This window comes from Amblyomma mixtum, unplaced genomic scaffold (genome assembly GCF_055824585.1).
Source record: "Amblyomma mixtum isolate Tamu unplaced genomic scaffold, ASM5582458v1 scaffold_13, whole genome shotgun sequence".
NCBI lineage: Eukaryota > Metazoa > Arthropoda > Arachnida > Ixodida > Ixodidae > Amblyomma > Amblyomma mixtum.
Genome location: NW_028317662.1, coordinates 864,876 through 888,059, shown reverse-complemented (window position 1 = coordinate 888,059; position 23,184 = coordinate 864,876). Strand labels below are relative to the sequence as shown.

General features: G+C 45.2%; 1 protein-coding gene and 1 long non-coding RNA gene across 3 annotated transcripts in view; one reads left to right on the top strand and one right to left on the bottom strand.

The window, feature by feature from the left end:
* LOC149324845 (uncharacterized) overlaps positions 1–12,469 on the bottom strand; it is a 114,117-nt gene extending 101,648 nt beyond the window's left edge. For both annotated transcript variants that reach the window (XR_016286651.1, XM_089565212.1), the window contains exon 1: positions 11,357–12,469. Coding sequence is in view for 1 of the 2 variants with exons in the window: in XM_089565212.1 (XP_089421338.1) it covers positions 11,357–12,283 (927 nt within the window). In the remaining variant the exon portion in view is untranslated. The remainder of the gene's footprint in view (positions 1–11,356) is intronic.
* On the top strand, positions 12,285–21,256 carry LOC149324844 (uncharacterized). Its single transcript, XR_016286652.1, has 4 exons — positions 12,285–12,420; positions 18,152–18,217; positions 19,622–19,648; positions 21,131–21,256. It is a non-coding gene; the product is annotated as an uncharacterized LOC149324844 (long non-coding RNA).
* The last annotated feature ends 1,928 nt before the right edge of the window (positions 21,257–23,184 follow it).

The following is a 23,184-nucleotide window of genomic DNA, read 5'->3' as shown; positions in this document are numbered from 1 at the left end:
CTTGGTTGCTCGTGTGCCTGCCGTCACATTTGGGTTACTCGTTCTTAGTTGTTGCACCGGAGAAAACTAGGAATCATCATGATGTCGGAATCAGCAAATATATGGCTTCAGAATTCTCAAAGTTCGGGCAGCTTTGGTTAAGAACAGAGAAAGATATCGAAGGGAACTTGCCGCTAAACCATGATCCCTAAAATGCTATGTCATTCAGTTTGACTGATAAGGCAAATATATAAGCCGAATCGTCAGGTTTTGGTATTTTCCTGAGCTATTTTTACGAAACTTTTGCCGCCATCGGTATATAGAAAAAAGGCTCTGGAAACCATTCGCTAGTTTCACAGAAACTCACGAGAAATGTCACAAAAGTTATGTAAGGGCTTACCACTCTCAGCTGCTATTTCTACGACAACGCAGATCCGTTAGTCTACATGAAACTTTTGGAGGCCAATGAATTTCACTTCAGAGACATAATTTAGAAATTGAGCTGGTTTTCATTGTTCTAGGTACGTTAAAAAATGTGGTACCTTTTGAGTGCATAGTACAAGTATGAGTTTCCGTGCTTTATACCTGCAGCCATGCTCAGTTTGGCAACACTGTCAGAGTTCGTATTGCCAATAGATTTATTGAGAAAAATGCTTTCGCTTCTTCGCACTAAATTCGCAAGATAGGCATTTTGAATGCCTAACGTCTAAAAAATGTGTCTGCAACTTCAAGCAATCAAAATTTTAAGATGCTCTTCAATTACTAATTTCAAATAGATGTACATCACTCCATGTCATTCCTGTGCTTTTTATAGTAAGCTAAAATAAATAAAACAGAAATTACGCAAAATTCACTCTGGTGTGTGCATGTGGACGCTTAGGGTCCTTTATGCCAGATGGTTTTTGGAGGATTAAACTAGGAAATTAAATTTTAATCAGTTTTACGCAATGCTAGTAACTATCACTGAAGACATTGAGGAAACATTCCTTAGTAGATCTTCGCCTAGACCACTAGCCATTTGCGCTCAATACAAAGCAAATACTTATTCTCACCTTGTACCCGCTTACTCTTTGACAATGGCCTCAAGAATCATGAAACGTTCTTCCCAACGAGTGACCACTATTACGGTTCTTGGAAAACACATTTGCGACACGCGTGCAATAAACAAAAATGACAACATGTCGCTTGTCTTGTTCTATTTATCTCCGAATAAAAGAGTCTTCGCTTCATGCGCCCCTCAAAGCTGCGCCTGCAATGTGCCCCATAAACTAACATAATTAGTTACAGGAAAATTTCTTGGAGGTAACGAAGACCTTCACCATGGTCCGTAGCCAGTAATGATGAGCTCACAAAAGACGCAGTGTTTTCTTTTTCGAAGATGGTTGCCGCATTCATATCATACCAGCTTCGGACAAAATTTCACTACAACACCTCAGATCCATTTGCTCGGTTCTACTATGCCAACGTTGACAAACAGAGAAAAAAAAACATATTGGTCTAACACAAGAGGAGCCCTGAAATTCATTTGCTTTTTGCGTTAAGGTTAGTCCTAGTCACGGAGATTGAACGGTTTACTGTAACAATGCGAGAGTCAATTTAGTCAGCTCAAAAAATTCTAAATAAAATGGTCATGCTGACAAACGAACGCCAGTTTATCCCTTCCTTCATTTTTAACCAACTAGTTATCGCATCCTTACCTATAAGAACCACCATAGAACAAAGCGAGAACCGGACATTACTTCACAGCGGATCAGATACTATAAATCTTTAAGTACTCAGGCAGCAAGGTGATTTTTTCAGGATAGTCTTTAATATAGTGGAATTATACTGTTGTACTGATAGCAACTATTCGCAACGAAACTACGAAAAAGTACAAAACTAAGCCAACAACAAAAACACGTCGACGATCTCAAAGAATAAAAGAAACTACTATGCAGCAGAAACCCAAAGCAACAACCCAAAACTCATCGACAGAATTATAAGAAATAATAAGCACATTGACGACCAGATAGGAAAAGTTTAGCCTCAGTAAGATTCTCACACTGTTGGCCGCTGTGCGTCCTTGAGGCACTATAAAATGGCCACAGTGGAATTCCGAAGAAAAATGTGAATAGCATCACCTGTGTACCACACTGGTTCTCCTTATACCGTGCAACCCAAAAAGAAAAACTTTGTGCTTCACACAACCGTTTATTATGACTTTGTTCTCGTCGAGGTTTCCTAAGCTGAATGTGGTAAGAATAGGCACGAAAACGCTACTTTGTTGAATATTTCTTAAAACCTACAGATCAGTAAACGAAGCAATTCTTTTTTTATATCCTAAACGCTGTTGTGACCGTGAATGAGCAGGAACAAAATTACCGCCTACTGCGCACAAGGCGCCGTATCAATTTATATGGCTATTCTTACATAAAGCCGCCCAGTGAAGACTATTGGTTCTCCCTCCTTAAAGCCTCGCTTCCTTCGAGGCACTCGTTTATTTGGCGTTGGACTCGTAGCAGACAGCCAGACGATGCACCGACAATCACACTCGAAAGAACAAAGGAACTGCACTTTTATACCGCTTAAAAAGTGTATAGAAACAATTACGCATACATTAGAAACAGGGACTACTCACTCAGATCTCAGCGATCAGCATCCTTTCTTCTACGGTGGTTCACCCGTACACACGGAGTCCTTCGTGAGGTGCTCAGAGACACAGGCGGCGTCCTCCTACCTGACGTCACTAAAGCCCTGCTGTGTGTGTCCAACGTCATCCATTCGACTTGCACTGCTTACCACCCTCAGGCAATAGGTAGGCCTCACTAAATGCTTTAACCACACAATGAGTGCATGCTGGCTATGTAGTACGTCGGTTCTAACAGCACGAACTAAGGCCTGAATCTCCCCTACTTTACCTTCGCGTACAATACTGCCCCGCAGTCTACGACAGGGTTTTCTCCTGCTCTCCATCCCTACTGCCGACATCCGTCCGTTTCCATCGATTCTGTTTCCCCCTACCACACTGACACTTCTGCGTGCACGACCATTCGCATCCCATCAGACACGCCGAAGACTGCCGCCAGATCGCCCGGTCGATCGCGGCAGCCACCCATTGGCTCCAATACCCCCGAACAACGATCAACCTGCCCAGCATTTCCCACCGGGCTCCCTTGTCTGGATATGGATGCCTACCCGTACTCAGGGCCTGTCCCGAAAGCTTCTAGCTAAATATAACGGCCTCTATCGCATCTTGAAGCTGACATCTGTCATCTATACGGCTGAGATACTGAAGTCGTCTCCCAATCTATCACGCCGCTTCCGCGATACTGTAGATATCAAGCGCCTCAAGCCCTACTATTCCCCGCGGTCGTGTCCGTCTCTAATGAGGCGAGGATGGCTCCTCTTCTGTTCGTTGGCCGTTGTAAAGAAGATTGGCATACGCGCGATGCGCATGGCCAACGCCTAGGGCATGTTCCTGGCAGGATTGGCTCATTTCGGACTGCTGTGCACCCTCCCCACGTTCCGAAGCTTCTCCAAGTAATCCCAACCTTACAATATATAGAAACTAAGAGTAACTAGAAAGCCCAAGTGCATGGAGATCAAAGGGGAGTTACAGCCGCATCGGTTGGGACTGGCGCGCCTTATACATCAAGGCGTACCTTATACATCGTGCTGTTACAGAGGCGAAGGCAGTGGACAAACTAAATGTTTCCCCGAGCATTGACGGCAAAGACTCAGTCTAGGCAGAGAAGTCGCCTGCGGTTCCATCGACACCGACTACGTCTGCTTCACTTAGACGCCAACATCGGCGTGGACATCCACGGCTGCGCAAGAGAGAGAGAGCTATTCAATACCGGCAGAACCAATATCTTTATTTATTTATTAGTACCTCAAAGGCCCACTAGGGGCATTACATGAGGGGTGGGCATACATATCATTGAAGAAAAAAATCAGTGATGAATGATTTGAAGTATTCCAGGCCAGGATGGATGAAAGTTTCAGCGGGGAGGTCGTTCCAGTCTCTTGCGGTCTGGGCGAAGAATGATTTTAGGTGCGCAGAAGTAGATGCTCGAGGTGTATGAACAGCTTTCGGATGACTGATGCGAAGTGAAAGGCGGTATGCAGAGGTGATAACAGATTGGCTGAAATGTGAATGACAAAACTTGTGGAAAAGGCAAAGTCTGGCTATTTTTCGACGGGATTCAAGGCTGGGGAGGTTAGCTTTTGTTTTCAATGCTGTTACGCTCGTATGATATGAGTAATCAGAATATACGAATCTTATCGCGCGGCTCTGGACGCACTCAAGGGTTTTGGCTAGGTTAATTTGTTGGGGGTCCCAGATTGAGCATGAATATTCAAGTTTAGGACGGACAAGAGTTAAATAGGCGGACAGTTTTACGGAAGCAGGTGCCAAATGCAAGTTACGCTTTAGATAACCAATAACACGGTTAGCTTCGTTGGTTATGTTCATTATCTCAGTAAAGGCATAAAGGTGTTTCTGAAACTACACAGGCACAATGTGCACCTATAGAATGTCATAAGACAGCATCTCGCCAGGGTTATTATAAAAAGAAAAAAATTACCGACGATTACGTTACTTCCTAATGCGAAATTTGAGCGCAGCAAATAAGCTGTTTCACCTTTTCGATAGTGAGTCAACCCCAGCTGAGGAGTTGGTTTCAGGGACAACGCCGCCGATGCCGACACAAACAATATGATACCCTCGCTTCCGCAGCGCTAAGAACCAGGTCTAGCCGTGGGAAGGTGGTCACGTATTCGCCGACGTGCCGCGGCCTACGTGAAATAACCGGCGCGTCGGCAACTGAAGAGCACCCTATCCGCCACACAAGAACAGGGGGGGGGGGGGGGGGGTGGACCCTTTCCTCCTCTTTCTGCATGGCGGCGACGGTATTCTATGCAGTCACGTTATCTTGACTCTCTAGCGGCGTCAGCGGCATCCAGCGGTATCAGTCGGTCGCTGCTAGCGCTGGGGGGATGAAAGGGGAGCGGAGCTGGTTACGAGGCCGACGACAACGCCGACGACGACGCGAAACCCAGGAACGGACGCCAAAGAGCTGCGCTCTAAAATAAACGGCTTTTTACCCAGCGGGTCAGTGATTAGCAGGTTAAACTGTTTTAATGCAGCACTGTTTGCAAATTTTTGTGCTACCAAACTAAGTGTGTAGCAAACAACGTTCGCACTCTGCCCGCCCTACGAAATTATCAGGAAGCTTCCATGTACAATGCTGAAAAACCGGCACATTTTTGGACCTCTTATAAATAACTTTATCTGCACTATAAATTAGTGATCACCCCAATTAATTTTCGTCTGGAGAACAGGTCGCTGTTCTTGCCCGGTTCACGTCTTGGAGCTAGGCAGCACACGTAGTCGCGACTGCGGCTTGCACAGATTAAGGGTAATCCGCGATAAAAAAAGGCGCTTCTCTACCTTTGGTGAATGTGATGTTTCATGCACCGGCAAATTTATCCGCATCGTTTTTGCGTTGGGCATACCGAACAGCATGTATGCGTGTTTCCTTTGTTTGACGCGCCAAAGCAATTATCAAATCTTCTTCAGCCTTTGCTGCACAATTGGAGGCCTTCTCATTTCCCTTGGAGACGGCAATGGCCCCGGTAACTCTGGCTTAACACAGCCGTCTCAAATGTATGGCCAAGGCTACACCTTGTAACCGATCATGTGGAACGCAGGCGGACCAATGATACATTCATTCGGCGCCCTTGTGCTACGACAAGGTATGTTCAGCAAGTGCACTGCGGAAATATACAGCCACATCGAGAGCTAAGCATCACTCGGTGGATCACTCCTTTATTGGGTTCCACTAGGAATCTTGAGCAATGAACCGTGGCTAGTAGCGGCCAGCAAGATTCAAAGAATAGCCCGTAAGTTTCAAGTGACGGTTTCTTCGTTGTTTTCTTAGCCAACATCTTGTATTGGTTCGGCTTGTAGCTTATCATCACCCGTTTTGGCATTATCGAGAATAAAAATTATTAGAAGAAGCAATATTTGATAAAAGCTTTAAATATTCGTATTTTGCTCACGCTTTTGGAACCACGGCCTTGTTCATTATCATCATCAGCCTCATTACTCCCACTGCAGTGCAAATGCCTCTCCCATGTCTCCCCAATTTTCCCTGTCCTTCGCCAGTTGCAGCCACCGTATCCCCACAAACTACTTATTCTCATCCGCCCATTTAACTTTCTGCCCCCCCCCCCCCCCCCCGGGCTTGCCTTCTCTTGAAATTCACTTCGTTACCCTTAAGAACCAGCGGTTCTTTTGCCTTCGAAATTACATGCCCTGCCCAAGCCCACTTCTTCCTCTTGATTTCAACTAGGATGTCATTAACCCGCGTTTGTTCCCTCACCCACTCTGCCCCCTTCTGATCTCTTAACCTTGCACCTATGAATTTTCTTTCTATAGCTCGCTGCGTTATCCTTAACTTAAGCTGAACTCTCTTGGTTAGCCTCCACGTTTCTGCCCCATACGTGAGTACCGGTAAGATACAGCTGTTGTATACTTTTCTCCTGAGGGATATTGATAAACTGCCATTCATGATCTGAGATCACCTGCCATATACGCTCCACGCCATTATTATTCTTCTAGTTATTTCCCTCTCATGATCCTAATCACCTACCACTACCTGCCCTAAATAAACATATTATATTATTACTTACGACTTTGTTATAAAAAAAATATTTTGCACTCTATTACGCAAGTAATGTCCACCATGAAGTACAGTCGGTATGCACCGCCCGCGCAGACAGATTTATCACGACATTTCAAAAAGAAAATCTGTATTGATCAGTTTTAAACACCCGGAATATTCTTCATAAAGGAAATTCTGATATCATGTTGCTTTGCAGCGCAAAGCGTCTACTACAATGTTTTTTCTCTACGTAGCTTGTGAAGGGCTACTGTCACCTAAAATCAGGAGCGGACGTTAAGGGCAATGTTTGCATTTTGTGTGGAATATAATTCGTCATAAATGTTGCCAAAGCCAAAATAAAAAAGCGCTCCCGCTCTCCGCCGGTCCTAATTGGCTGAAAAGTGTGAAATTTTCTCGAGAACGCGAGCGATACCCTACACGAATGGAAGCAAGGAAGCGACCGACACAAATTAAAATGTAATTTCAGACTCCAAAAAGTAGTAGGTGTAAAACGACGGCTTGTCAGTTTTCAGAACCCAGGTCATTTTACGGTAAAGTATAGTAAAATTATGGGGGCTTTAAAAATAGTTTCAGGAGAGATTATTTAATAACAGGGGTGTAAGATATAAAGCAATGTGAAAATGTTCCTCGAAAAACGTAGGGGCCTACATAAAATGCCTTTGTGGGTGCTTGAGGGTTTACAAGTCTTGTTGGTGCAACTGACTCGTGGCCCCTGTTTCTATTTTAAGGCGGAAGCCTTTAATGCCTCATCTTTGTAAGCAGGAGCTGTCGACAGAAAATGTCACGCTTTTCAATTGGTGGAAACGGTCGTGACGTCACAGTGCGCGAATTTCAAACGGGGCCAATTGCACTTTGGCTAGTAACCATACAACCAATTGAAGGGATCGTATAGTGATGCTCCAAGTAAGTGAGACTGAGCTTAGTTAATTGCTTAATTACCCAATTAGCCTATTTAGCTTTACTAGTCAGGCCATATAAATAAATTAAAGCGTTTAAGAAATTGGTCGTGCTCAGGAATCGAACCTCGGTCTTCGGCGTGAGAGACGAGCACGCTATCCACTCCGCCATGCCTGCTTTTTTTTTCTTTATTGCCTGTCTTTGGCTCATGACATTGCACAACAAAAATACACATAACGCTATATACATACGACACTGTCGTGGTCAGCCAGCACGAGACTGGCTTCGTCAGCTTAAAATTCCCGCAACATACACAACGGCTCTAGTCTTGAGAGCCACTCGGGAGGCTCCGCAGCTCCTTTTTGGATTGCAAGAAACCAGTCCATGCTTTCCCGAAAATAAATTCGGGCCGGTCGTGCGTCTTTGTCACAATGGTAGCCTGCCATTCTGGAGCGCCATATACAGTGGAGGCCCAAGAGCATTATGAGATCAAAAGGTGCGCCATGCTCATTATCAGTGCTTAAATAGCGAATTCCGTGCGCGTCAAGTGGTAGCTCTTTTTTTATGGTCCTTTGTAACACGTCCCAAAAATAAACCCCTTCCCAGCAATGCAAAAAAACACGGTCTATTGTTTCAGGCTGTTTACAAATTAAGCAGTTCGATCCCCACGGTTAAAAGAAATCCTTTCCCTCTAGAAACTTTTTAACTGGTAACGTCCCGGTGTGTAACTTAAAAAAGAAAGTCTTTACTCCTGGTGGCACCTGGATTTTCTTCACCCTTTTTAAAACATCCCCTCCCGGGCCTCCACTGTACAAGGCCCTGTGCATGGGCTCTGGGAAAACAATATCACAAAGATCATTGTACAACTTTTTCCTTTTGCTTTTCCACAAATAATCGGTCGAAAAACGTGCCGAAAGAAACCGAACGCTTGCTACAATCTCTTTGTAGTAACCAAAAGTTCCACCAGAGAGCTCTTCTGTGGATACCACAAACTCTGGCAGCAATCGCCGCAGCTTCACTTGGCACACGGTGCGCAAGAACGGGTCTGTGACGTCGCGAAAAAACAAAAAACGGTTCACCAGCTGCCTTAAAAAGAGGTGCCCTAGCCCTAGCCCCCCGTCTTTTACCCGCCGGAACAGGTTCGTTCTGCTACAACGTTCCCATTCGGACGCCCATATGAAAACTGCAAAAATCCTGTGTAGCTTCTGAACGTTCACACGCGAGCAATGCAAAACCTGCATCACATACCAGAGTTTGCTAATAAAAAAAAAGATTGCAGACTGTAGCTCTGGCGAAAATTGAAAGGCTGGTGCCTTTCCATTTCCCAGCTCGGTCACGTGCGTCTTTAGTTTGCTCTTTCCAATAGTCCTCGCTATCGCGATAAGCATCGAGCGGAACGCCCAAATACTTGCCCGGGGTCGTCGCCCACGGTACGTTGGCGAAATGGTCCGGGTCGGATGGCCACCATCCATGCCAGAGCCCAAGGCACTTGGACCAGTTAACCCCGCTACCTGTGACTTCGCTGAACGCGCGTACACACCCGACAGCTTCACTTATGCTCCCCTGATCAACCGTAAATACTGCAACGTCATCTGCATAGGCCAGCAGCTTAACTTCAGCTGCTTGTAACCTAAAGCCATTAATACTATTGTTTTCTATGATTTTCATGCACAGCGTTTCGATGTAAATACAAAACAAGAGAGGGCTGAGGGGGCAGCCCTGACGCACCGAACGCTGCACGCTAATGGGGGCCCCCAAAGTCTTGTTAACAATCAGCCTCGTCGTGCAGTTTCGATACGCCAGGGCTACACCCTTACGGATAACTGAACCGACGTTCACATGGTCTAAAACGGTAAACAAAATTTCATGAGAAACACAATCAAATGCCTTTTCAAGATCAATCTGAAGCATCGCTACTCGCCCATTGATATCGTCACAGCTTTCAAGCCCACTGCGCGCTTTGTGAAGGTTGGAAAAAATTGAGCGCCCTTTGATTCCACATGTCTGGTGGGGTCCAACAATATCCGATATCACTGTCTGCAGTCTACGCGCCAATACCTTCATAAAAATTTTGTAGTCCACATTAGTGAGTGCTATGGGTCGATACGCTGTAACCAATTGTAATTTCTCTATATCATCCGTTTTAGGTATGAGCACTGTATGGGAGATCCCAAAAGACGGAGGCAATACGTTTATTTTATAGGCTTCATTGAAAATTGTACACAGCACTGGGGCAATTTCGTGCTTAAATTCTTTATAAAATGCCGCACTGAATCCATCTGGTCCTGGTGATTTTCCTAGGTTTAACTGATCTATCGCGTGCTCTAACTCGCTGTGAGTTATTGTTAGTTCCATTTTCTTTTTGCTTTCTTCCTCAAGCCGTGGCATTGCACCAAGAAACTGATGCGTAAAGGCTACTGCGTCTACAGGAGTCGATGAAAAAAGCCTCTGGTAGTATTCATTAAAGGCTTCTTTGATGTGGTCACTGTCTGCCGATAAGATACCCCCCCATTCTATTTTGTCGATGTGATTTCTTTCAGCGCGCGCTTTTTCTAGACCAAGAGCACGTTTCGATGGCGCTTCGCCAGTAGCTGTGTCTTCCGCCCTTGCCCTCACTAGTGCTCCGCGATAACGCCGTTCTTCCATAAGCTCTATCTTTTGTTTTGTTTTCCTGACATCTTCTATCCATTTCCCAGGCTCTTTGCATTCCTGCTTCATCAGCGTTTGAAGCAGTGCCCTTAGCTCAGCTTCGTCTTGTTTTTCCTTATAACGGATACATGTCGCCCTTTCTATTGCTTTGATTTTTAAAGATTCTTTACTTAGCTCCCACTGTTGCCAAACCTTCAGGTTCTTGCGCGGGTTTATTTTACCTATTTCATCCTTTACTGCTCTGCAGTAGATTTCGTCTTGAAGAAGCGTGTTGTTTAGCTTCCACATTTCCCACGAAAATGCCTTGCTTCGGTTCACACTTCCCAGGCAGCACTCAACTAAACAGTGGTCTGAGAAGGAGACTCCCACAACTTCATAATGGTTGCAAACAGGGGCAAGGTCGACTGATGCGTAAATGCGGTCCAGCCGTGCATGGCTTGAGCCCTGGAAATGAGTGAACTGCACTGTCCGCGCACCCTCAATAAGTTCAGCCACATCCTCAAGGTTTCCGTTCTCGATCATTCGCATCAACACTTCAGTGCTCCTGTCTCGAAACCCCCGGATGTTTGACCTATCGCGCGCGTTAAGAACACAATTGAAGTCGCCTAATACAATGAGCCGCCTCTCCGTACAAAGGCGCTCTTGGAGGCTTTGGAAAAAGGCAACCCTTTCCTCAACCACATTCGGCGCGTACACAGTAACAATGCGCCACTCATTGCCGTTCAGACAAAAATCAAGCACAATACACCGGCCATACACACACGAGAAATAAGCCTGCACCTCTAGCCCCGGCATCTTCTTTACAAAAAGCACGCAGCCAGCCGATGTTCCCACTGCTTGACTGACGACAGCATAAAATCTAGTCGTGAAATGTCGCACCATTCTGTCGGTTCCTTCGTTGCCGTCCACTTTCGTCTCCTGCACGGCCAATACATCTATCTCGCGCTCCGTAAGCAGTCGGTACACCTGACCTTGTTTTTTCCTTGCCGCCAGGCCCCTCACATTCAATGTAGCGACTCTAAAGGCGGAGGCGGGAGCCATTTTTACGCAAGAGGAAGGAACCAACAGCATGGTGCTTACCTTCCACGTCTAGCGCGCCGCTAGGCGCCACTGTTGCCGCCGGTATCATCCGGCGCAAGAACATCAGTCTGCTCGAGTAGTACCTTGCCTGCGGAGGAGTACCGTTTGTCAGCCGCATGGTTTGGGCATGGCCGTAACGACGAACGCCGGCCTTGAGTCGCCTTTGCAGGGGGCTCCTCGACGCCAGGTGCTACCACTTTGTCCCCTTCAGGGCTGGCCTGGTCATGGGAACGCTTCGCCGGGGTGTTAAGGGGGTGCGTGACGCTTGTTGTGCGGGCGCCGGTATTCTCGTGGTGGTCCTCGTTCAGGTCCTTTCCCTCGACGACTACGGGCTCTGATGGGCACGCCCCGTTCTCTGGCGTCTCGTTAGAGACGCCGAGGGAGCCTCCCGTCGGCTGTTGGCTCTCTGGTTCGTCGGCCGCTTTGGTGTCGTCACTGGTGTCGTCACTGGCCGACTTGCCCGCCTCGTCCGTACCAGTGGCTGCTTCCTCCGCCTCGGCGATGTCCATGAGTTCCGCAGTGTCGTTCGCCTTTCCGAGCCCGGTAGCTGACGCGTAGGTACGGACGCAGTCCGCGTCCATGTGTCCGTAGCGCCTGCACAGGGAACACCTTGGCACCTTGCAGTCGCGGCGAACGTGACCCGTGCCGTGGCACCGCAGGCACTGCATCGGTCGCCCAGGGACAACAACGAGGGCCAGCTCACCGGCTACTCGGACCTGGTGTGGCAAATCATCCACCTTAATTCCCAGCTTCAACTTCAGTAGCACGGTCCTGGTGGTCGAGCCTTTCTCCTTCAAGCCTTGGACACGCCAACGCTCCCGCGTCACCTCCGTCACGTTGCCGAACGCCGCGAAAGCAGTCCGGATGTCGTCGTCCGCCACACCGTGCAGCATCCAATGCAGGCGCAGCTTTACCTGCTGATCTTCAGGGTCGAAAATAATGCACCGGCGCCCTTTCACTTGTAGCTCTTTGCAGGCAGCAAGTTTCTTCGCAGCTTCTGAGGTACTCATCGTCACCGCCCACACGTGGTTAATCTGTTACGCCCCCAACGCCACGACGTCGAGCTTCCGGCCACCGAGCGTGACGGACGCAGGATCATGAGCTCCGGCGGAGCGGCGATAGCGGCACTGGCTGGCCGCGGAAACAGGTTAGCTGCCGACGCAGATCAGGAATACGAAATTGTTTTGCCTACCTTGCCTACAGGACGTGTTGTTCTTAACACGGTGTTTCATCACGGGGACGTGAGAGCGAGGCCCTAGAGGGTGGAAGATTTTCGGGACGCCCTGGCCAACGCTGGTGCGCTCTCCGCCATGCCTGCTCGATGGTTTGGAATGAACAAAGGCGCGTCTAGTGAATACGGTGTCTTCACTCACTGCCATCCTCCTCCCTTCCCTTCCGGCTAGGTTTAGGTGTCCACCGACAAATGAGAGACAGATACATTTCCTTTCCTCAAAAACCAATTTACCGACGAGCGAGGCGTAGAACAGAATGTGCGATAGCGTTCTATGGACTCCTTGGCAGCGTTGCAAGACGCTCTCGCGTTCCACTCTTAGAGGCGAAGCTTAACATCTTAACGACACATCAGTGACCACACTTTAGGTCAAAAAAGTGCCCCCTGAATTTTGACGGGTGTCCACCGAGATATGTGAGACAGTTACTGCGTAATTTCCTTTCCTCAAATACAATTTTCATTTTCTTCATTACGGCTCCTCTTTATCTATCTTCTTTCACTCCCACCTCTCTTCCTCTACGGTGCGGTTCAGGTGTCCACCGAGATGACAGAGAATTACTGCGCCATTTCCTTTCCTCAAAAAGCGTTGCGTTCAAAGGGCAAGGCCTCGCGCCGAACGGGTGGTGCCGTTCCGTGGACTCCCTGGCAGCGCTACAACGCGCTGTTGCGTTCCACTCCTAAAGGCGAAGCTTAAGCGTCATTAATTAGCAGTTAATTAGTATTCAGGCATTAATCAGCAATTAACAATTAATTAGTGATTTGCCATCACTTAGTAATTAGTACTCAAATATATGTGACGCCACCAGTGCCCCAGAAACAGCGAAGGTGGTGCGGAAAACGCTTCCGCCTCTACCCACTTTAGACAGTCAAAGTGGCCCCTGAATTTTCTTCAATCTCCCTGTTGTTAGAATTGCAGCCCGACAAGAAATTGTCCCAAATATACGGGATTATTAGGAATAATTAGCCTGAGGTACGTTTTAAGTAAGAAATGCTATTTCCTCCATTCTCGGCAACAATCAGCAAAACAACGTCTGTATTTGAAAAACATGAAGTCCGACCTATCGCTTCGACTCAAGTTTTCGGCTTCTGAAAAGAATGTAACTGAGGAGCAGGAGCAGAAGATGGAAAGGCAGGGAGCAGCAAACTGAGAAATTCGTACAGTGCTGCACTCTTGAACAGGATACAAACTGTATCTGGAGAAAATCGCCGCTTGGCAGTGCTTTCCGGCGCTAGGCCAGAAAACGTAAGATGATTGTCCACGGGCGCAATCTCTCGCGCTGCGTGCTTGACCAGTATGGGAATTAAAGCCGTTTTGCAGACATCTCAACACTAGCATTGAATTGTAACGTTTGCCCTTGGGTAGCGTTGCTTTAAAAATCATGTCGAGGGTGGAAATCAAGGTTCAACAAAATGCTGCAAGTGGTTCTGGAGAAAGTCCTTCACTTTCACTTAACTTCAATTTTTTCATTCCCTCAGAAAAAAAGAACGGTGTGATGCCCTTGAAGTAGTCATTCACCAGTGAGATAACCTCTTCATCTGAAGAAAATTAGTTTCCACCCAGCCAATTATTTAGGTTTGCAAGAACAAAAAATTCGCTTAGGGCCAAATCCGGAGAATTTGATGAATGAGGTACCACCTCGAAGCCTAATTCGTGCAATTTGGCCATTGCAACAAGAGATTAGTGGGGTGGAGCATTGTCTTGGTGAAAGAGGACTCGTCGTTTAGTCGTTTAGTGCGCAATTTTGTTTTTCAGTTGCTCTAGGACTGTCGCATAATATGGTTTTGTTATCATTTTGCTTTTTTTGTAAGCAGTCTGCAAAGATTCCACGTGAATTCCAAAAGACGGTCGCCATCACCTTTCCGGCTGAACACACAGTCTTTACTTTTTTAGGAGCACCTTAATCGGGCCCAGTTCATTGCTTTGACCGCTGTTTAGACTCTGCACTTTAATGATGCACCCACATATCCTCAGCTGTCAGAAGTCTTGGCCAGAAGTCCTGAGGATTGTGATCAAACGTCGATAAACACTCCTTCGAGATGTCTGTCCTCATGCGCCTTTCGTCAATCGTCAGCAATCGCGGCACGCAACGTGCACAGACCTTCTTAATCTCCAATTTTTCATCAAGAATAGTGGAAACTGTCTCTGCTGAGATGCCTACAATTTCGACTATCTAACGTACCTTCGTTCGGCGGTCTTTTATGACTATTCCATGAATGTTCGATACCATTTCTGGCGTGGTGACCTCCATTGGATGCCCAGGATGTGCTTCATCTTGCGTCGAAGTTCGGCCATGTTTGAATTCATTTATCCAGTAGTAAATTATCTTCTGTGATGGTGCAGAGTGTCCATGAACTTCACTCAAGTCGGCTTTAATTTTGGCAGCCGTCCACTGTTTTAAATAAAATGTTTGATCACTGCTCGAAGTTCGGAATTTACCATTTTGGCGTGAATCACCACAGATTCACCTCGGTGGAAATTTGGGCAAGTCGGTATTGATCCATATACCGCCTGTGTTGTTGGTGTGTGTTCTCTCCCCTTTTGTCCGTCGTCCTGGTTTTGCGCTGCTCTTATGTTATCACCACAGAGGTCTGCGCCAATGGCTGTCGGAAGCTTGGTAACTGTCGGTACAAGCCTAAACATGTCGTGGCGTCATATAAAGTGTGCTTCTCGCGTGCCATCTAGAAGAAAACACAATTGTATCGCCATCTCTTGTATTTTTACCACACTTATCAAACGACCCTCGTATGTCTGGAACTAGGCAACTGAATTTCCGGGGCCGGCTTGTAAAATCAATGCGGCTAGTATTACCTTCATTGCTAGCAGTACTTGCATGATTATGTAGGATTGTTCCATAGAGAGAAAATACTTTAGCACAACCAGTCTTTAGACGAACGATTGTTTTTGAGTTTGTGTAGTTTTCTTTGGGATGTTTTTGAAACAAATCTGCTTAATCAGTTGTAAAGCTGTGATGCACTTTTGGGAGGTTCTGGGGAGGCATTTGTATGCCTTTAATTATGCACAATGTGCACCTGTACTGCGAAGCACTTTAATCATGAAGTGATTCGCACGGGTTTTCACTATGGGTTACGCGGCATATTACAACTTTGTGTGGTTATGAGGCACTGCGAGCCTGTTTTGTTGAAAGTCCCCATTGCAAATGGTTACCTACGTCAACGGCGCGTATACCCAAAATTATTGAAAATTAGACAGATGCACGATTTTTGTCACCTTCTGGCAAGTGCCTCGATTCTATCTTAAAGGTGTGGCGTCGTGTTTTCTTTTTGTCTTGTTGGATTTACTTCGCTTCACAGTTTCTTCGTATACATTTTTTGGATTTACAATTCAATTCAAATAAAGTAAGCACCGTAGTCAAAAGAAATTATTGAGCTTCGCGAGTGGTATGTGGTGTTGGGAAACGAATCTGTTATGCACATAAGTGCGGTTGACATCTCGCTGTACATTGGAATGTGTGCCCTTAAAAAAAGATAATGGTTGTTCAACAGCTATACACAAAGCAAGACGTAGACTTTTTTTTTGTTTTGCATGAGTTATGTTGTTAAGACTATGCTGCTCCCTCATTTTTATACTGCTGCATATGAGGAACAGCTGCAGTATCTGCGTCATTAATAATGACCTTCATCGAAACGAGATGAATTTCAGTGGTCCTTCACTTTAGTTCAATGCACAGTTTTCTTTACCTGTTTACATAGTGTGCCAACCTGATCCGAGTAGGCGCCGCTGCAGTTTTTTTTTAAATTTTCTGTGCAGCTTTTGGTATATGCGTGCTGTGATCCGCAAAGCAATGCAGATACTGCGTCTGGTTAAAGCCTAATAGTTTTACTTAGAGACCGTGCTGAAGTGGCTCCTGTCCTCCTGGTACCTTCGAGGCTTGTAGGGTTAAGGATCATTTTATAGTGTACACTTTGCAGCAGGACTGTGAGAAGACGTTTTTTTTCTCAAGAGGTAAAAAAATTTGGTACGGAACGCTGGTTTCAACAATGTTATTATGAATTTCGCCACATAAAGTGTACGAGTGATGTCAAACGCGAAGACAGAATTCGACATGGTCTCGTCTCGAAGTAAACTGGTACCGCATCAACATAGGGAGCAGAATTCGAGATTGTTCTGAGCTAAAGGTATCCTTTGCTACGTTAACCAAATGTCCTGATTCATGGTACGTCACGACGTGTAAGTTATTGAAGGTGGTATTTGAAAACTAGCGCTGGGGCCCAGTAAATACCTCACGTAACAAAACGCGCTTAGGAAACCAATATTGGCTCATAAAAAATTTTCTTCACTGCTTTATCAGCACTGAGATGATGGTCACGAGAAGGTAAGCAAAAGTAGTGCAGAAGACCACTTTGAAAACAGTTACTTAAATATATTTTTGAATTTGTGTTATATTACGCAGGCGCTCGATTTACCATTAAAGAAACAGACATGCTTCTTGTACCAAACCTTTGCAAAAATTATATCAATTCATTTTCAGCAGTACACTTAACTTGCATGTATAATGTAACAGGTATAATTATAAGAATATCTGCTGCAGAAGTGTGAGAACTAGCGACGTGTTTAATGCATACTTCCTTCGTCTACATGGTGGCCGTGTAGCGTGTAGACCTCGACGGCTGTAGCTACTGCTTGTAGAAGTAGCAGCTGATAGTCGCTGATCCATCCGAGAACCGCATGACGAGTTTATGCTGAGGATTCGATCAGTTTTCGACTTCCAGCTTGATCAAATCATGGTATATCAATGAAGCTCGCTAGTAGTAATAATTCGCTCCTTGGTATATACCATTTGCTTCGCGAGATTAATAAGAATACCAAGTAACTCAAGTTAGTTAGGTGGCTTTATAAGGAATTGAAAATACCTTCTAGGTGTTACGTGTTTCGAGTGAAGTCACCATTGAAATCAGTAGCTCCCCATTCTGTACGGGCATGAGCGTTCAAACTTTAGAAGGACGTAGGTTTGGTCCTGGCTGTTTTGCGAGAATGATTCTTACGCCTGATGCATTAAATTATATCCTCATGTCGACTGTGGGAATGCGGCTGCATGAAAAACAAGCGTTGCTCGTAGTCCCATGCTCTACGTAAGGCACACTGTGAAGCTTGACCAACAAACCATGGCGAATAATGGTCAGCGTGGGTCAACGAAAATACCTCCAGTTAGTTGAATGTTTTTCTTGGCAACTTTCTATATTCGTTCGGCTTGAAGCTATCTACAACCACGTGTACATCATCCATCATAAAATGTTTTACATAAAATAAATGCTGAAAATATTCCACCAGTCGTATTATTCAAATTCTTCGCGAGTAGCAACCTTGCTCTGGAAACAAATATTTTGCACACTTTACGCCTATCCCCAATCAACACGTGTCTGGTAGCTGCATGAGCTTTCAAGGTGTACAGTGGGTTGGGCTGCTGGGTTCCAAAAAAAGACAAACACGCCATGGAACACCCGGGAAAAAAAATACTAGAGCACGTGCGACAACTGGGGTGTTGAGGCATCCCACGTGGAGGAAACGTTTGACAAAATCTTCCTTATTACTACTGTGTCTTCTATTTTCGGATGCAAGATCAGTGTATAAAAGAGCAGGCATCTCTTTATGTCCTGAAAACTATTTATTTTGGCACCATGAATGCAGCTCTGCCTCTGTTTGCGGTGGCACTTCTGTCTGCCGTCGAATATGGGGACTCCACCTTCCTTCGCAGTAAGAATTCATTCCTGCACTTCTCTTCCTTCCCCTCTTAAAAATTAAGCGTACTTTTTATATTTAATATGCTTTCGAAATGGGAGAATTCTTCGATACTCACACACTTGCCGCGCCAATGTTCGAAATAATGAGTACGAGCAAAGTTTTAAGCCTAAAGTTCGTTTAGATTCCGCGGCCAACTCTAGGCAATGTCATCTGAATTTAATTAACATGACGACCAGCGTGCTCCGAATACTGCGATTCCTGGCCTGTTGTTCCTGGAGGGACACGTGCCAAGTAGTTGATTTCAACGTTTCATCGCTTCGGTCATGAGCTGCCGCTATTTATATACAATTAGCCTGTTGACTTAAGTGATGTACACGGAAACCAGTTATGCTGATAAGGTTAGGAAAGACGCCTTATGCGCGATCGATTATGATTGGTGTATTGCTGTGGCGCCCTAAACAGCGAGAGCAAGGAGGAGCGCTGAGTATCGTGCGCAGCATGAAAAATGCGATTGTAAAAGTTCCGACACGTAAACCCTCAAAGGCGTCCAAGAGAGAGAAGCATGCAGGCGGTGAAGTGCGCTTGTCAAGTCGCGAAAGCTGCAAAGGCGACTAGCGTGCTGCCTAGCCCGCAGAAGAGATGTGGCCGCGAACAGGGCTGAGTTCTGAAGCAAAAAGCAAAATCTGGCGGTGAAGTGTGGGCAGCAAGGAGCATGTTTGAGGCGTCTATGGTTTTCCAGCAATACACCTCAAAGCTTCCAGCTAGTTTGGAAGGGAAGATCGAATGCATATTTTTGAAATAGGTTGAGACAGTGAGAATTTGTAACAGTGCTGAGAATGAAATGTAATTGAAATGTTTATCTCTGCATGGTGAATGAACTGCCATTTTTCCTTATTTTGACGTCTCTGGTGAGAGACTGTCATATTAGGCCCATCCCGCACAAAGCTTACACATACACATGCGTGGTCCATATGCTGTCCTTGGAGTTGCCCTGAACCTGATGCTTCTAGGAGCAAATTACCCCTTTCACTTCACAATTTTTTTAAGTGGACTCCATCACGAAACTTATACCTCTTCATTCCACAAATGGAAGTTGCCGCATTTTATTGCCGGTTTTGCTTTTCATTATTAAAAACTTGAGGATTGCAGGGTGTAACAAACGTATACTAGAGTGTACGAAGATAATTAGACAAGCTAAAGGCTGGTGACGATATTCATGAGACAAGCACTGTGGGCGGGGCGCTTGGCATCTACCACGCATATTTATGCGAAGTAGATGATAGACGAAGGCGTATCTAACACAATGTGTTATAAAAATTTCTTATGTTAGAAAAAGACAAGGAGGTAGTGCAGGACGTGACGTGATTATAGCGCAAAAGACAAACTAACCTTTTTATGCATTTTATCTTCTTTCAGCCAATCTAAAATGCACCTAGCCAAAAGGTATGTTTTGAAATCTTTCTGCAATAATTATTCGATGTCAAAGAATCTGTCACTCCTCCAAATTTAATACATGATATTAATGCTGTCCTGAAATCGCAGGCCACCAGAGTGTGTCCTGAATCAAAAACTGGAAGCGCAGTGGCACTTATGAGCAGATTTTGTAATATGAGCCGAGATATGATTTCAGTCGTACAGTGAAAAAACTTAGCTTTGATTAAGATATTGCATGAGCAGCATTGTAGAACCTGGAATTCAAAATCTAACGACATAAAAAGAATGAAAACAAACTATTGTTAAAAAAAGATATAAACTGCTCCTGAGAATTAATGCTTCCAACGTTTTTTGCTGCTTCTTAGTAAAAAATCATAAGAAAGTACAGTTTGCAGGTACGAGGCCAGCGCTTTATTTCTTTATTGCTTTAAGAAGCACGCCTCAGGTTTCTCTCATTATGAGAAGGCACAAATATGCTGTCTTATCGCGCTAATTTACAGTGTTACTGAGACCTATTTTTTGTGCGGAAGTACAATTTGCTGCCCTGAAACAGAATACAATTGGGAGACATCAAAAGATGCGTTGCCATTTGTGTGCGCACAGCGTGATGAAAACGAAATTTCAAATTGCGAGAACCAGTGAAATATAAGAAATGATGAACACCGACACACGCCTACTAGATGCAGGTGGTACTTATGTTTGTAAGAAAGAAAAAAAGCTCGTGGGTAACGCTTACGGGGGTCATTTAGCGTAAAATACAGGTTAAGATTGGAAAGTAATATTCAGGTCCTGATAAATATTACTCTGCTGTTGTGTTGCTGCAATTCTGTAGGGTGAATTGAATACTGCAACTGAACGTTCACATCGAAGTACGAAACACCGGCTTAGCAAGAACGCCACAGTGTGGCACAGAGGGAGGGCAGGCAATTCACTGTAAAAAGCTCGAACGCTGTTCGTTATTTCTTCCTCAAAACGTCAGTACGGTATGGCATAGAAGCTGAGCAGAAGCGGCAGGAACGGTTGATGATTTTGTCGAATTCTGGAGGGACACAGAAAAGAACATTTCTACGGATCTCTTGGTTTAAAAATATCTGCACAATTTTCTATCACTACAGGCACAAATATACGACAACGAACTTAATTGGCGAGTGGTAGAGAGAGGGCATTTAGATCGGCTTCTTGACTACACAAATTGAACAGGGTAGGGAGAAGCTTCAGTGTGTTTGCAACAATTTGACGAGAGGACTTGTTTCCTTCTGCGGCTAATGTTACCTTGTTTGCGCACATTCTGGTAAGTGGATCATTGCACAGTGCACACCATTTACAAAGGTGTAGCGAATGTAATTATTTTTTAGAAATTCATCCTTGCAGCGCATCATGCGGATTTCACGTAAAGAACAACCATTTTTGACGACTTTTAGGCAAACCAAAGACGCAGCCAGTTTTGTTAAACGTATACGCTTCTGTAGTTATGATGACCCTTCTTTGCAGGTTGCAGCGAACCGAACCACAAAGGAACATGCTTGTTGGACCAGGGATTATTCGACAGGTATTATTTCAATCCTAAGACCAAGAAGTGTGAGCATTTCCTCTTGGGAATTGGACTAGACTGCTGCCCAACCTGCAACACTTTCCTGAGTGAGAAGGAATGTGAGAAATACTGCAAGTAATGACAACGTGCTTTGCGCAGTTGTCTCTCCATGATTCCCATTCACCACAGAGAGGGAGCATAAAAAATAAACTGCAAAAAACAATTACCTTTGGATGCCTGGTGGTTGCGGAATATCGATGTATTTCTGTGTACAACCACTGCGCTTGATATTTCGCTGGTATAACGTTTTACCATGGAGGCGGTTTCGAAAGCAGCCAGCAAACGATACCATTCCTTACGGATTTGCAGGGGAGTATGCTCAAAAGTTTATGTGATGGCAACACCCGTGGTCAGCCCATGAAGACATCTTCGGCACTTTATATTCTATAGAGAAGGAACGACTCTCCACAAAGTCTTGAATTGTCTTTGAATTGAACATCGCACATTAAGGTGAGCCAGAAGATCCAAAATCTTAACTGGTAAAACATGCAGTTTCCTCAAAACTGATTGAAGACATCGTGCTTGAATTCTGGTTAACATCATTCCAAACGGTTACACAGGGATAAATGAATTGTGGCGCTGTGTAGTGCATCATTACACTTCTCGCCTTCGTGATGGCTCAGTTGGAATTTTCCACCTACTATGAAAGAAGTGTAGGGAAGCTGGTACTCCAGTTTTAGAGGTATAGAGCAGCCTTAACGAGAGGGTGGTGGCTGTCGTAATTAGGTTTTGTAACAGGTACAAACTGCAGGTGGAACAGGCCTGCGCTCCTACATCTAGCTTCGATTACCTATCTTCGCAATTTGCGCCATTGTCGAATCGGCAATGAGGAAAGTAAAAACACATTACACACTATTAATAGCGAAATCAGCTCCAAGGTAGGGAACAAGAAGGCTGGAGACCAAGAGGTTGAGGACTATAAATAGCCTCATGAAATAGCAGGGGGGTGTTAATAGTACTTTTAGAACAGTGGGATATTTTATGGATCAAGAATACCTTCTTCCGCAAACGAGAAAACTTGAAGTGGGCGTGGAAGAACCCCAATGGTGAGAACGAAACGGCAATATACTTGATACTATGCGCTCAGCCTAGCATTGTGCAGGATATGGGTGTCTCAGGCAGGTGCGTTGTAGAGATCACAAGATGGTGCGGTCTCGTATTACCGCAGACTTAGCGAATGGAATAAACTACTGACGCGAAAACCCATTAGCAAGTTATAGGCAAGAGGGGAATAGAAGAATTCACGATATCGCTGAAGGACTGATATTCGGCTCTAACTAAGCAAGATGATCTTAATGATAAAGATTGAACGAACATTCCGCACTTCTCATTACGGAATGCGCAGTAGAAGTATGCGGTAGGTTGCATCTGCTGGATACCGACAAGCTGTCTCAGGAGACAAAAGATCTCATTAAGAAACGCTAGTGCATGAAGGCATCTAACACCACAGATAAATAGAACTGGTACAGCTATCAAGGTTGTTCAATGAGCGGAAGGTGGCCAACATAACGCAGTTTAATATGGAGGTAATCCAGCATGGTATAAAGAGCGGAGATAGCCTAAACGCGGAGTAGAGGCTACTAACCTGGGGCAAAACCATTGTACCATGAAGGCAATGTTATTAGTAATAATGTAAATACAGTTAAAGTACTGTCCGAAGTGTTCCACACAAATCTATACAGAAGCTAATGTAATCAGGACACCAATGACAGAGGCATTAGCCCACAACACTGGGACATATCGCCAGTAATGAGAGGAAGTAAACAAAGCTCTAGGAGCAATGAAAAGGGGGAAAGCAGACGGTAAGGGGATTAGGCAACAGCATATTACTTGAAGGACGGAGAGAAGATAGTATTAGAAAAACTAGCCTCCTTGTACATGCAATGCCTTATGACCTCAAGAGTATCAGCAGCTTGCAAGAACTCTACCATCAAATGAAAAATAAATTACCGAG